The sequence below is a fragment of the Canis lupus genome, chromosome 13 (genome assembly GCF_003254725.2).
Source record: "Canis lupus dingo isolate Sandy chromosome 13, ASM325472v2, whole genome shotgun sequence".
NCBI lineage: Eukaryota > Metazoa > Chordata > Mammalia > Carnivora > Canidae > Canis > Canis lupus.
In genome coordinates, this window is record NC_064255.1 from 173,321 (window position 1) to 189,471 (window position 16,151).

Genomic DNA, 16,151 nt, shown 5'->3' on the forward strand with positions numbered 1-16,151 from the left:
GCAGCGTGGAGAACAGAATGCACTCAAGCTCTATAAGACCATCCTGGATCCAAACCCTAGCTCTGACACTGCCTCACAGCAAGACACTTAAAGTCTTTGAGCCTCAGTTTATCATCCGCAAAATGGGCAGCTTAATCCCTAGCTCCCAGGTTTGTTGTGAGCCTTACCTAATAAATCTAAAACACTAACAGGTGCTACATAATGTTAATTTTGTCTCAATCTACCATTTACTACACTTTGTATGCACAAAGCATCTAACATGCTTTGCTCTGTTATAACCTCCTGACAATCATAAAAGTAGGACCAGCAGTCCTGTTTTATAAAATTCAGAAAGATTAAATATTCTCCCAAAGACACTATCACTGGCAAATTATGTCTTGAACTCATGCCCATTTATTATGAAATTCTACAAACTGAGAAATGGGATATTAATTGGTCTTCCTGCTTCAGGACCTAAGTTACTGCAAGATTCTGCCTTTCTAGATCATCAAAGAAAATAAATTGTACTTGATAACATTTCAGGGTTAGATGTCGCATTGCCAGATAACTTGCCTGCTTGTTCTCAATCCATTTCCCTCCCTTCCCTTGCTTTTTTTTGGTGTGTGTTGTAAAATACACAAAACATGAAAATTAGCCTTTTAATTATTTTTGAGTTTTACAATTCAGTGGCATTATGTACATTTACTCTGTTGTGTGACCATCTTCACTGCTTGTTTACAGAATATTTTTATCATCCCACACAGAAATACTGTGTGCATTAAACTAACTCTCCATCTTCACATCCTCCAGCTACTGGTAACTTCCACGCTACTCTCTGTCCTTATGAATGGGTCTACTTTAGCTACCTCATATAAATGGAATGCTATAGTATTTGTCTTTTGTGACTGGTTTATTTCACACAGCATGTTTTCCAGGTTTATCCACATTACAGCATGTATGAGAATTTAATTTCTGGTAAAAAAGAAAACACATAACATGAGACCTACCATCTTAAACACTTTTAAGTGTACTGTTCAATAGCACAAAATATACTCACATTGCTGTGAAACAGATCTCCAGAACTTTTTCATCTTGCAAATCTGAAACTCTATACTCATTAAACAGTGACTTCCCATTTCCTCCTTTGCTTCCCCACCCCTGGCCAACACCATTCCACTTTCTGTGAATCTATGTTAGATTCTATGTTATGTATTCCTTAAATAAATGGAATCAGACAGTGTTTGTCTTTCTGTGACTAGCTTATTTCACATAGCATAATGTCTTTAAGGCTCACCCATGTTGTAGCATGTGACAGGATTTCCTGTCTTTGTAACGCTGGATATTCCATTGCGTGTGTACATCACATTGTGTTTATTCATTCCATGGTGGACACCTGGCTTGATCCCACCTCTTGGCTGTTGTGAATAATGCTGCTATGAACATGGGTGTAACCCCTACTTGTTTTGTATGACAGGAAAGTACATCTCCTAGGCCCCTTGTCAACTGGTTTCTGGGAGTTCAGCCAATGGGAAATACTGGTAAAAGACTGGAGGTTGAATATGGGGGAGAGGCCAAGGCATTCTACTTTCTCTCTGCTTTGGGAGATATTCATGTCTGACAGCGGTGAGACCACTGATTTTGGTCATCTTTCTCTGGTCTCAGCTCTAACCAGGCAGGAGGTGGCAGCTTCCTTCTTTTGCCAATACCTGGGCTGACACTTTGTAAATTTGAAGTTTTCTTTTGATGGTGGGACACAATACAATGACACTTAAGGAGAGATGAAGGCAGAATACTTACTTACAGCTCCAAATGGAAGAGGACAACCAAGCAGGCCCTCACAGGGCTTTGCACCTGGGGACAGGGGGACAGCAGGTTGGAACTAGAAGAGATGGCTTATGGATGGATGGCAAGCAGGCTGAGGTTACCTAGGCTGTGAGGCCTCCCTCGGGAGTGGGTATTCTGAAAAATTGTAGACCCAAGGAAGAAAGGGCCACCCCTGGGTGTTAGGGATCTGAGGCCTCTCACCTTGCGTATGTGTGTATTGTAACCTAGGTATGTTAGGGCCTGATAAGGGAAGTAGTTGGAGTGGGGGCTTAGCAGATTGCCTGCAAGGGGGATTTGAGAGCTTTGAGCTATGACTACAAAACTGGAAGGAGATGGCGCTTGGAAACTATTTTATTGCAGCAACCAGTTCCCTGTGTTACCTTCCTTATGTGTGGAATATGTAGAGTGTTCCGTTTTCCTGCCTGGACTCTGACATGCATTTGATTGCATTCCAGACCTTTGCACATCGATAAACAACTACCTATCATATTCATATCACATGGATCACACTACTTGTGCTTTATTGTTAGCCACACTATCTCCCACCAATGAATCCCTCTGCCCATCTTTGTCTTTCTTGCTATTTTGGGTTTCTTACCCAAGAAGGCAGGGATTGTGTCTTATACATTCCTTCTCACAACCCCCATCCAGAATGTGACCAAACCCTAAATGTGTGCTTTAATAAATATATGATTAATTACATGCCTCTCTGAGAGCACATCAATCGTAATTTTTGACTTCCACCTTGGCTGCAATTCCGGCCTGGAGCCAGCTCCATGTTCTGACCTTCATAATCCTGATCCTCCACTGGGACAAGATCCAGATTCTTCGATGAATCATCTGACATACTAATTTTTTTCCACGCATCCCCATAAAATTGGCGTTGACCACAGCTTCCATGAAACAGTTGTTATCTGACTGCTTTCCCTTTTGTTGGTTTTGTTTTTAATTTGAAGACAGACATGGGACTTATCTCTAGGGCCAGCTTCACAGGTATGTGACTCAGGTACTAGCACAGGGTCTCCTGCTAGGAACAGCCCACACATGGTTTAATGTTGCCATCTTGGAATGCTTAATACTTTTATTTTTATTTTTTAAAGATTTATTTATTTATTCATGATAGACAGAGAGAGAGAGAGAGAGAGGCAGAGACACAGGAGGAGGGAGAAGCAGGCTCCATGCCGGGAACCCGACACGGGACTCGATCTCGGGACTCCAGGATCGCGCCCTGGGCCAAAGGCAGGTGCCAAACCGCTGAGCCACCCAGGGATCCCCTGCTTAATACTTTTAAACGAGAGCAACCCCTATTCTCATTGTTGCACTGGACCCCACAAATAATATAGCCAGTCCTGACTCATTTTATGTGCTGAAGCTTGTGACATTAATTGATCATTGATGCATATGGGTTTAATATTTTGTTCAGAAACTCCGCATTTTCCTTAGGAAATTTGCTCCAAACCTCTCAGTGCAACATGGCATGAAAGGCGTTAAGGCTTTCATCTTCTGTTACCTCCCTCACCTATACAGATGCCCCTAAAACTTCCTTAGTCCATCTTCTCTACTCTGCTCCCCTTCCTTTCAAATGTTACCTCTCAGCTATCATACTACTTGCTGTTCCTAAACTTGTGAGCTTGCCAGATGCTAGGCCCATGCATGTCCTGCTCCCATCCTGTCTGAGGTGGTCCTCTGATTCTCTCCCTAGCCAACTCCAACTTACCCCACAGGTATGAGTCTAGATGTCACTTCCCTGATCTTCCCTGAACCAAGATGTGGGGCTAAACATACGGTAGCATTTATCTTGCTATTGTTACTTTCTGTTTATCTTTCTGTTTCCCCCTTTAAGTTGTGAGATCTCTATAGATAGAAACTATTTCATGTTCTCTGAACTGACAGCCATACTCAGCTCCAAGGAGGTACCAGGAAAGTTTTCATTCACCAGATTCATGACTGCATGAATGAACAGATCCCCACTTTCTTTGGAGAGTGCATGAGAGACCTATAGTTTTTCTTTTGTACCACCAGGGACTGAGATGTTCTTAAATCATTGAAGAAGATATTCAACAGCACCCTCTGCCATAGGCATGTGGAATCGTTTTCCCATGCATCCAGGGCAGCCATTGTTTCCCTTTTTCCTTTCCAGGATAGTAGACGGTAGTAGCTCTTTGAATTTCTCAGTCTTTGAGTGGGGTCTTGAGGTTTCTCATGAGACAGACCCTTACCCAGGTCATAGAGGTAGCTCTGGTGAGACCTTCCCTACCTCCAAAGAGTGTCTGGCCCTATGCAAGTCCTGCATCAAATATTTCTTCCTTCCCCTATGTCTATCTTCCTGGTCTATGTTCTACTCACCCTTTCAAGGCCCAACTGAAATGCTAACCTCCCCACAGTTGTTATATAATTGATCCCTCTCTGCTTTCCCATTTCATTTTGTTTTTACCTGTAGGGATATTCAGCACACATTCCGACTAGTGTCATGGTGACTTGCCTACTGGATGACACGGTCAACTTTGGGAGCAGGAGCAGAATGTTCTCATCTTTGCAGCCTTTATGTTATTTCCTACACATAGTCGCCACTCAAACTGACCTTGGTTATCTTGGATCACTAACAGATAGATTTGCAATATAATTCGTATATTTGAAAAAAGAAGGAGAGTGGTTTTATCTAATGGAAAGAAAAATTTTCTTCAATTCACTGGAAAATACCGGCCAGGGGAAGATTTAGGGAGAGAAAAATGGGAAGTACAACAAGGCAAGGGAAGGGACCTGGCTGATGAAGAGGTTGCAAGGCCTGAAGTCCTAAATGTAAGAAGGCTTTAACATTTGGTAATGTTAATGGCACAACCAGCTAAGATGGTCCTTGGCTTTGCCAAGGATGGAAATCAACTGTGAGCCAGAAGGGAGTGAGAGCAGAGTTTACTGAATAGCGTAGGTGCTAAAGTATGGCAGTGTCTGGAGGACTCGGAAAAGGAGAGGTGAGCCTCCCTGTCACTTGGGGTTAGGAGTTTATATTGGAAAGGGGTCCAGGGTATGTGTTCCTTTAGGAATCCAGGGTTGGGTTGTATCAAAGGTGTGCCAAGTAAACCATAGATATTAGTTCATAAATCGCCGAAGGAGGATGGTATGGATGCCAGTGTTAGAGGAGGTTTGTTTGAAGTAAATGTCCTGCAACTTGTTTGGGATCTGGTTCTTTTTAGATGTTATCAGGTATTTGGGGGCCTAGGATGAAAGGCAGAGAATGATGAACTTTTCTTGCTTCCCCCTCTCGGTGGGAACATAGCTTCTTTGGTTTACTCAGATTCAAGGTGAAATGTGGAGCATGAGTAAATGGGAGTCCCTACAGTTTCCCCATCTCAGTAACAAAGGCACCATGGAGACAGAGATGAATGGGAGAGGAGAGGTGGGTGACATGCAGGGCAACCTGACCAGGGTAGAGGCCATTTCTTTGCTCAAGCAGACAAAGAGCATATGTGGCCTCAGAAGCTGAGGCGCCTAGGGATAAGAACAAGGTGATCTGTCTAAAGAACTACGACTGCAGTCAGTATTCCAGGTAAATATGCCACTGTTTGAGAATGAACAACCCAGCTGTGACTAACTTCCTTGGGAAGCTTCTGGGGTTTTTGTTTTTTTGGATTTTGTTTGTTTTTGCCAATCCCTCCAGGTCTTCTCACATCTGAATAAATACAACTTCAGAGACACTGACATTAAGTTTTATTTCATAACTTTGCTTGCAGATATGTTGTTTCTCTCCTTATCTCCTTTCTCCAGCCAGGTTTTCTCTCCTCTCTATCTCTCTTCCTATCTAGAACAATTTGGCAAGGGTCTGCAAATTCAGATCTTGAACAAGCTTTATAAAATATAAAATTTCCTTTAATCAATGAATCATTTGCCTAATGAATTTGAAATCCTGGTGGGAAGAGGAAAGCTGGAGGTGACTAGAGGAACATGTTGGCAGTTTGAATTTGGAAAGTAGCACTCCCCATCCTGATTATTTCCATTCCCGCTCAGAGCACTCCAGCTTGTCCCATAGCAGTTTAAAAGTAACTATGGGTATAACTAAACATTAAATGGAAGACCCCAGAGCGAAAGTTATCTCATGTGTGAGAGGAAACAGAAATTTGTAGTAAGAAAACAAAACAAAAACTGATCTCTTCCTTCTTTCTCATTATCTCCTACAATGGTGTTATTATTTCCAATTAAAGACATCTGACATCTCTGGGGATGACTCTACAGTCCCTTTGGATCCAGGTTTAAGCTACATACTAAGAATGTGACAGCTTTACAGCCTTGTAAAACTAACTAGTCCTGCACTTAAACAACCTCATCTAACATTTTCCTTCCCTTCTATATAACCTGAACTTAAGAAATTTAAACTCTGGGGCACCTGGGTGGCTCAGTGATTGAGCATCTGCCTTTGGCTCAGGTCGTGATCCCAGGGTCCTGGGATGAAGTTCTGCATCAGGATCCCCTCAGGGAGCCTGCTTCTCCCTGTGCCTGTGTCTCTGCCTCTCTCTCTCAAATAAACAAATAAAAAAAAATTTTTTTTTTAAAGAAACTTAAACTCCACCAAATTTTCTCTTGCTCCAAGTCTGAAATGAAACCTTGCCATGCACTAATAATCTCACTCATCTGAGATGCTTGGCTTAAACGGTGCTTACAGGCTAACCCAGGACAAGGGTGCTTTGAGACAAAACAACAAATGGGAGGAAATAAGCCCAAACTGGAGTCCTATCTTTCAGTACCTCTTAACGCTCTATGATGTGTCCTTCGGAGACCTTGTGGCAGTAATTGGCTTGATGATTGTTTCTTTCAAGCTGCAGCCATGATTAAAAATGCTACCGAAGCACAGTGAGGATGTCCTTGACACATATCCTATTTTCTGGGAAAAAGGTTGTTACCACAGTAATTGAGCCGGGAAGTGGAGACAAATTGCTCTGGGCCCCGGGAGCGGTTCAAAGTACTGCTGTTGACCGGAATCACACCCTGCAGTTTTCCCCCCTTCCAGTTTGCAAGATAACATTTGCATCTACAGATTATCTGCAACCCAGAAGTGGAAGGGGAGAAACCGCAACCAAGTGGACTGTAAAAGTGACAGAGTAACACAAATGGCCACATGAAAGAGGAGGCCCGGAACTCCCCCGTGGCTCTGCTCCCGGACCGCCGCGGGGACGCAGGATGATTGATTTACCTCCCCGGGCCGGCGGCGCCCCGCAGCCGCTGGAACCCGCGGTGACATCACTGGCCCCGGCGCGGGTCACGTGGCCGGCCCCGCCCCGCCCCCGCCCCCGCCCCCGCCCCCGCCCCCCGTCCCGCTCCCGCTCCTCCTCCCGCCGCCTTCGCAGCGCGGGGTCCGGCCGCAGCAGCCGCTCGGAGGGCTGGGCTGAGGCGCGGAGCACAGGCCACCGGCGAGCGGGCGAGCGGGCCCAGCGAGCGGCGGGGGAGCCCGCGACCGCCGCGCGACCAGCCCCGAGCGACGCGCCCGACACTCCTGCAAACTTGGGCGCGCGCTCGCGCCACGGAGCGCTCGCCGCGGGAGCGATGAAGACGGTCGCGCCCTGGACGCGGTTCTACTCCAGCAGCTGCTGCCTGTGCTGCCATGTCCGCACCGGCACCATCCTGTTGGGCGTCTGGTACCTGGTGAGCGCGGCGACGCGCGGGGGGCGACCTGCGGGGGAGGAGGCCGCGGCGCCGCGAGCCTCCCGGCCCGGGACCCGCCCGGCCCCCGGCCCCCGGCCCCGCCCCCTGCCCCCGGGACCCCGGGCCGCGCGCCCGTTGCGCGCCCCTGCGCCGCTCTCCCAAGTGCGGCCTGGAGGTGGGGCGACGCCGGTGCTAATCCGTCTAAAGTCGTATTATTTGAAACTTAATTTCTGCGCGAGCCTGGTCGCCAGCCCCGGCTCGGCCAACCTGGGGAGGGGTCCTTTCGGGCCCGGAGTCGGGGCGGCGGTGCGGGCTGGGGCCGCGCCCGAGTCCGCCGCCTCCCGGGCAAGCGCACCTGGTGGCGCGGGAGCAGCGCCGGAGCTGCGCGCCACGTGTTTTCCAGCCCTTTTCTTCTTCTCCCCGCCCGTCGGGCTTAGTGCCTGGACGGGCCTCGGCAGGGTCGTGGGGTGACAGCTCGCAGCCCACTCCCCCCGCCCGCTGCGCACCTCGGCGTCCGGGAGGGTGAGTGGTTGGCGGGGTTCCCGGCGCGGCTGCTCGGCGGAGAGCCCTGACCCAGACGGGCTTGGCGTGCGCGGCCTGCGTGCGGTCGGCCCCGGGAAGCCCTTTACACCGACTCACCTTCCCTGCCCTTTGACAGGTGATCCCTGTACCTTTCTTAGCGGACACCGCCAGCAAATCTGATTTTTTCTCTTTTTTTTAGGTTGGAGCTTTTTAAGAACTTGTTTGTATGGGGGAGCAGTGACTATTAGGGGCAGTGAGGAAACCTCATGGGAGTCTTTCTGGCCTTTCTGGCCCTGTGAGTGCCCCAGGTTGATTGTTGGCGCCCCTGGACCACACCAGCAGGGTCGGATTCCTCTGCATTTCGGGTTTTGTGCCATCATGATGGAGAGTTAGACCCGAGCCACTGTGCAGTGCATACCGCTGCATCAAGGTGGTATATTGAACTTTTTAGTGAGAATAAATTCATCTTAGCTATCAGAATTTTTTTGTTGGTCCATATTCACCTTTTCGATATTATGTGGACATTGTCGATTTGTGTCATTGTGCCATTTTAAGCAAGACATTTTCCCCCCAAGCATATGGTGTTCTCTGAGCTATTTATAGTTTCAAGTTTCCTTTAGTCGGTGCCTATCCTATCACAGGCCACACAATAGACATTTTTGGCTTAAAAGCTTTCAAACAGATCTTTGGTTTGTGGGATTCTTTTTGTGCAGTCTGAATGCAGATAGAACATCAGCATCTTGGCTCAACACTGACTGCTATAAGCCAAGAAATGCTTTACAGAAATTTTAAATTACAGCAAAAGGATAGTAGGTGGCCTCAAAATAGGGCTTTTATTGATGGTCAAGACAGACTATTTTATCTAAATGTCTTGTGTCCTCCTTGGAAATGTTCAAATCTGCAGACTTGCAAGTACACCAGTAAATGTAATTTGTAAAATCTAGGGCGCTGCATTAGGCAAATGTACTACACCATCTACAGATAAGATAAATCTAAATCTACTTGAGCCCTGTAGTTGGCTTTAATCCCATCAGACACTATTGGTGTAATAAAAGGAGAGTATTCTGCATGCTTTGTCTACTGCTTGAACATGCTCTTTGTGGAAAGTAGTTATTGCTGTGCATGTTTTAACGTTGGAAACAGCATGGCCTTTTGAAAGATAATTAGAAAGCTTTCTAGAGATGTAAGAATGCTATGTTAGGTAAGCCTAATAAATGGGAAATCTGGCTTTAGTACTGATACCTTCATAGGAAGTCTTTTGCATTTCATAAAACAATTTAGACTTGTGAGTTTACCTCATACCATTAAATACAATTTGGTTATCCAAAACTTTATTTTATATGAACATTTTTAAGATGAGGGAGCAGGGTGGCTGAAGAGCAAGGCACCTCTCCATCTCACTCCACTAGCCATCTGGATAGAGTAGGGTCAGTTATCAGACAGGGGGAGAGTTTGCATGAAAAAAGGATACAACTGTGGGTAGGTATTCAAACAAAAGTTCACTGGAAACTCTCTTCCTTAAATTAATAAATAATTGGGGATGCCTAAGTGGCTCAGCAGTTAAGCATCTGCCTTCAGCTCAGAGTGCGATCCCTGGGTTCTGGGATCGAGTCCCGCATCGGGCTCCCTGCGTGGCACCTGCTTCTCCCTCTGCCTGTGTCTCTGCCTCTCTCTCTTTCTCTGTGTCTCTCATGAATAAATAAATAAAATCTTTTAAAAAATGCATAAAAAAGATCCACTTTACCTATTTGGTATAATAGGCAATTATTTATTAATTTTAAAAAAAATTTTATTTATTTATTCTTGAGAGACACAGAGAAAGAGAGAGAGGCAGAGACACAGGCAGAGGGAGAAGCAGGCGCCACGCAGGGAGCCCAACGTGGGACTTGATCCTGGGACTCCAGGATCATGCCCTGGGCCCAAGGCAGGCGCTGAACCCCTGAGCCACCCAGGGATCCCCTTTGATGCATTTTCTGATTGCTGTTTCCTACCACTACCATTTACTAAGGCCCTGTATGCCAGGTATTAAACTAGATGCTTTGCATATACTAAATTTTTACACATTCCTGGTAAGGTAGATTTTCTTACTCCTGTTTTAGAGTTGAGAAAATAGAGGCCAAGAGAGCGTAGATGATTTACATACAGTCCTATGGTTGGTTTGTGATCAGGGTGATGTTTTACTTGGCCCCATTTCCATTTATTTTTATCTTTTAAAAGTTGTGGATATGTTTTGGTTTTGCCTTAGAATAACAGAGGTTTCCTATGGTCCAGTAATAAAGCATATTGATTTCAGGTATTTATATTAGAGATCATTTGTTGTTTATTTTTTCCTTTTAATGAGGCATAATTTATATATGGGGAAATCCACAGAAGTGTACATTGAGTTGACAAATGCATACACCGTATGTAACCCATGTGCCTAGAAAACGTTTCCAAAACCCCAGAAAGTTCCCTTGTGCCTCTTCCCAGTTTATTCCTGCCACCCCTTTACTGTCACCCTAAAGGAGAGTTTTACCTGTTCTTATAAATGGAATTGTACTGTATGTATTCTTTTGTATCTGATTTCTTTCATTTAGCATTAACGTCCTTTAAATTCATTCATGTTAATTGGGGTATATCAAAAGCTTGATTGATGCTTTATATTGCTGAGTATTATTTTATTGTATGAATAAATCACAATTTATTAATCTTTCACCAGATGATGGATATTTGGTTGTTTCCAGTTTGGGGCTATTATGGATAAAGCTGCTCTGAACATTCTTGCACAAGACTTTTTGTGGATATATGTTTTTATTTCTCTAGAGTAAATACCTGGCAGTAGAATTGTTGGTTATTGGTTAAAAGTCCATTTAACTTTATAAGAAACAATTTTCCAAAGTGGTTCTGCCATTTTATACTCCAACCAGTGATATACGAGGTTCCAGTTGTGCCACATCCTTGTCAACATTTGGTATGGTCAGTCATTTTAATTTTAGCAATTTTGGTGGTATGGTATGGTAGCTTTAAATTTCCCAAATAACTAATGATGTGGAAGTTTATCTTGCTCATGGCTCTGTCTTCCTTTGTGATGTGCTAGTCATTGCCCATTTTAAAATTGGGTTTTATCTTTTTTTTCTTAATGATTTATAAGATCTGTTTATATATTTTGGATTCTGGCCTTTTGTTAAAGATCCATTTTGTGAATGTTTTTTCCCAGCGTATGGCCATCTACCCACTTTCTTATGGCATATTTTGATGAACAGAAGTTTTTTGTTGTTTTGAGAAAGAGTGAGAGAGAGTATGGGGTGAGCAGAGGGAGAGGGAGAAGCATGGGGCTCAATCCCAGGGTGGACCCTAGGATCACCACCTGAGCCAAAGGCAGATGCTTAACTGACTGAGCTACCCAGGCTCCCCGATGAACAGAAATTTTTAATATTAAGTTCAATTTGTCAATGTTTTCTTTTATGTTTAGTACTTTGCATAATCTAAGAAACCTTTGCCTACCCCCAGATTGTGAAGATAGTCTCTTATATTTTCTTCCAAAGCTTTGTGGCTTTAGTTTTTATATTTACATTTATGATCCACCTGTAATTAATTTCTGTGTTATAGTGTGAGGTAGAGGTTTGCTTTTATTTTAATAATCAGCTTCATCGCTTACCCTAAAAAGAAGTCAAATTATTACATAACCTTTAATAACTATAAATGTTTTCAGAGAGACAAGGTAATTATCCATCTTCACAGAGAATGAAAACTGACTTGGCCTGGTTTCCAGAGGGATCATAATAAAAAAGAAGTACTTGAAGCAGGCTGATTGCTATGGAGTCTTCTGGGGTTTTACTCTTTCTTCATTAAAACTTCCTGTTCTAAACCTGAATCCATTAACTTCCTTCCCAAGTTCACCTGTAGTCTAGTCTCTCTCTCCCCATCTATCTAGACTCCTCGCCATGTACCTGTTTCTCTTCCTTAATTCCATGTCCAAGTCTTACTGATTTTTGTTCTGCCTCCTGGTTACCTCCTTTTTCTGTCCTTTCTTCTTGCTATCATTTTCCTTAATAGGCTCCTGTTAGCACTCTCTTGGCTATTATAGTGGTCTTTTTGCTTCTAGCTAGCCTTGCCATTAACAATTCCCCTTTTTTTAAAGTCTCTTACAGATGCAGCTCCTGGAAGTTTTTTTCTCAGACACAAATATGAACTTGTTAGCCTGCTTCTAAAGACTTTGGCTCTAGCCTAGGGAAGCTGTGTACTTCATGTCCTGCGTGTTTCAGGCCAACTTCAGTTGGCTTCAGCAGCACCATAGTTTCTGCCACATCTTTCCCCCTCCCATCCCTTCCTTCTCTGTTTACCCTCTTTTGCAAGCCATTGCTTAAGCTCTAAATCCCAAAATTCATTCTGATTTGATAAATTTAAGCTATCTGTCCACCCCTGAACCAAACAGACCAGGAATATGTGACTAAAATAGTCAGGTAAATTTGGGTCTGGGATATTGTCCTGGCCTTGACCTATTGATTAAAAAGGAATGTAAGCTGGGGGTTTGCTCAAAACACCAGTTTGAGAGCGCAGGGATGAGTAATTTCCCTGAGAATCTGAGGCTCTTTGTGGGAGAAAGAAGACAATGATAATGCTTGCTAATCCTTAGGCTAAAGCCCCTGTTTCTTTTTCTGTTCTTTCTTTCTTTTTTTTTTTTTTTTTTAAGATTTTATTTATTGGTTCATGAGAGACCCAAAGAGGGAGGCAGAGACACAGGCAGAGAGAGAAGCAGGCTCCTCTTAGGGAGCCGGATGCAGGACTTGATCCCAGGACCACAGGATTATGCCCTGAGCCGAAGACAGACGCTCAACCACTGAGCCATCCAGGCGTCCCTAAAGCCCCTATTTCTTTTTTTTTTTTTTTTTTTTTTAAGCCCCTATTTCTTAGGGAATATGTGTTACCATCAGGACCTGAATTTCTCTGGACAAACTCAAGGAAAGTTTTTTCCTTTGTAACTTCTTTCATTGTTTTACCACGTAATTTTCTTAGAATGTTTTAAAAGGTGGTACTGATAGTTGGAAGCATCTGACCTTGACACCTGGGAGGAGTACACCTTTTTATGTATGTCATCCTTTTCATCATCACCCAAGTGTATTTTAGGGACTTAGTCATTGAGCAAATACGTACGGAACGCCTCTTTGTATCTGTACCCTATTCATAAGGTAGTGGGCCATGTATCAGATTATAAAGGATAAAAGAGGTGAGGATAGCTGGTTTCTTAGCTTTACGACCTGATCTTTTATTTTATTTTTTATTTATTTATTTATTTTTTACAACCTGATCTTTTAAATAACCAACTGGTTCACTTTGAAAGTCCCAGTTTGGTTGTGTACCCAAGCCTGATGGGTTCTCTTTGTATCCTGAGAAATTCTGGTGCGATAAATAGTTTTTTGTTGTTGTTTTGTTTTGTTTTGTTTTGTTTTTTGTCTCGGTGGTAATACTGGATACTAAAACCAACAGTTTGTATTTGTAGAATGATTGATAATTTTTAGTGGGCTTTCACATTTATTCTTATTTAGACCATAAAGGAACCCTGAGGTCAGGTACTGTATGTAGGTGGTGATATGCTCATTTAAGATTGATTCTTTTTAGCTGTCAGATTCAGTTACTTATCTGTAAGTCCAGGGCAAAATATGAGCTAATACATAGTACTTATATAATCTTTATTGCCTAGTGTTTTTCCTACTATATTAAATTGTAAAAGACTGAAGTTATAGACTTTAGATTTTCTCCTGTAGGCAGTGGGGAGGCATCGAAAAATTATGAGCAAGGGTGATAGGATGAAAGCAGTCCCCCGCCCAGTGTAGACTCTTTGTTTTGTTTTTTTGCTGGTCAGTAATGCACTATACATATTTTTTTTCCTTTTAACATTTTGTCTCCTTTACCCATTTCTTTAACCTCCCACCACCTGCCTCTGGCAACCACCATTTGTTCTCTGAGCTTGTTTTTGTTTGTTTTTTAGATTCTATGTATAAGAGAGATCGTATGGTATTGTCTTTCTTGATCTGACTTACTTCACTTAGGATGGTGTCCTTAAAGTCCATCCATGTTGTCGAATACATCAATATTTCATTCTTTTCTTATGGTTAAGTAATATTCCATCATGTAAATATATGTCACAGGGCAGCCCTGGTGGTGCAGCGGTTTGGTGCCACCTGCAGCCTGGGGTGTGATCCTGGAGACCTGGGATTGAGTCCCACGTCAGGCTCCCTGCATGGAGCCTGATTCTCCCTCTCCTTCTGCCTGTGTCTCTGCCTCTCTCTGTGTCTATGAATAAATAAATAAAATCTTTAAAAATATATATATATATGTCACAATTTCTTTATCCATTTATCTGCTGACAGACGCTTAGAATGATTCCATATCTTGGCTATTGTAAATAATGCTGCGATGAACATGGGGGTGCAAGTTATCTTTTCAAGTTAGTGTTTTTGTTTTCTTAAGATAAATGCCTAGAAGTGGAATTGCTGGATCACATGGTAGTTCTATTTTTAAATTTTTGAGGAAACTCCATACTGTTTTCCATAGTGCTGCACCAATTTACATTCCTATCACCAGTGTACAAGGGTTCCCTTTGCCCCACATGCTCATCAACACTTGTTATTTCTTTTCTTTTTTCTTTTAGCCATTTTCCCAGGTGTGATGTGATATCTCATTGTAGTTTTGATTTGCATTTCCCTGATGATAAGTGATGTTGAACCATCTTTTCATGTATCTGTTGGCTGGCCATCTGTATGTCCTCTGGAAAAATGTCCATTCAGATCCTCTGCTCATTTTTAAATTAGATTGTTTTTTGCTATTGGCTTGTAAGGGTTCTTTATATATGCTGGAAAGTAGTCGTTTATCAGATAGATACATGATTTACAAATATTTTCTCCCAGTTAATAGGTTGTCTTTTCATTTTGTTGATGGTTTTCTTTGCTGTGCAAAAGCATTTTAGTATGATGTAGCCCACTTATTTTTGTTTTTGCTTTTGGTGTCAGATTAAAAAATCATCACTAAGGCCTATGTCAAGGAGTTAACCACCTGTATTTTCTTCTAGGAGTTCTATGGTTTCTATTGCCATTTTCTTAATTGTTCACTGTTTTTGTAGTTTCTCTTTTTTTCTTCTCTTAATTTCTTTAGTGATATACTTCTGTCTTTTGTGTATTCATTATAGGTTTTTGTTTTGTGGTTTCCAGGAGGCATATATATAACAGTTTGTATATAACGGTTGATTTTAGGTTGATAACAACTTGTTTGAAACCATTGTAAAGCTCAATGTTTTTACCATCTTTGCCATGCCTTTTTTTTTTTTTAAGATTTTATTTATTTATTTATTTATGAGAGACACAGACAGAGGCAGAGATATAGGCAAAGGGAGAAGCAGGCTCCATGCACGGAGCCCGATGTGGGACTTGATCTCAGGACTCCAGGATCACACCTTGGGCCAAAGGTAGACGCTCAACCTCTGAGCCACCCAGGCATCCATGCTTTTTTTTGATGTCACATTTTCCACATGTATTCCTCAATTAATTTTTGTAATCAAAGGTATTTTTACTACTCTTGTCTTTTATTTTTTAAAGATTTATTTAGTTATGAGAGAGAGAGAGCACGAGTACACATGTGAGTTGGGGAAAGGGCAGAGGGAGAGAAACTTCAAGCAGATACCCACTTTGTTTGGAGCCTGATGAGGGGCTTTATCTGACAAACCATGAGATCATGACCTGAACCAAAACCAAAAGTTGGCCGCTTAACCAACTGAGCCACATAGAGGCCCCTACTTTTGTCTTTTAACCTTCATACTAACTTTATAAATGATTAATCCACTGTCTTTACTATTTATTTACCTTCCCAGTGAGATTTATTATTTTATGTTTTCTTGTTACTAAGTATACCTTTCCCTTTCCCTTTAGGCTGGTGTAGTGGTGATGAACTCCTTTAGTTTTCACTCATCTGGAAAACTCTTTATCTCTCTTTCACTTCTGAATGATAACTTTGCTGGATAGGGTATTCTTAGTGGGAGGTTTTTCTTTTCAGCACTTTGAATATATTGTGCCACTGTCTTTTAGCCTGCAAAGTTTCTGCTGAAAAATCTGCTTATAGTCTTGTGGGAGTTCACTTGAATGTAACATGTTGTTTTTCTCTTGATGCCTTTAATTTCAGTTTTTAAGGAATATTAAAATTGCAGGTTGTTTTAGATGGCCAAA

General features: G+C 42.8%; 1 protein-coding gene across 4 annotated transcripts in view; it reads left to right on the plus strand.

Moving 5' to 3' along the window:
- Window positions 1-7,163: 7,163 nt before the first annotated feature.
- LAPTM4B (lysosomal protein transmembrane 4 beta) overlaps window positions 7,164-16,151 on the plus strand; it is an 82,473-nt gene continuing 73,485 nt past the window's right edge. For all 4 annotated transcript variants that reach the window (XM_025450472.3, XM_049093274.1, XM_035717219.2 and 1 more), the window contains exon 1: window positions 7,164-7,434. In XM_025450472.3, coding sequence (XP_025306257.1) covers window positions 7,336-7,434 — 99 coding nt within the window. In that variant the 5' untranslated portion in view covers window positions 7,164-7,335. The remainder of the gene's footprint in view (window positions 7,435-16,151) is intronic.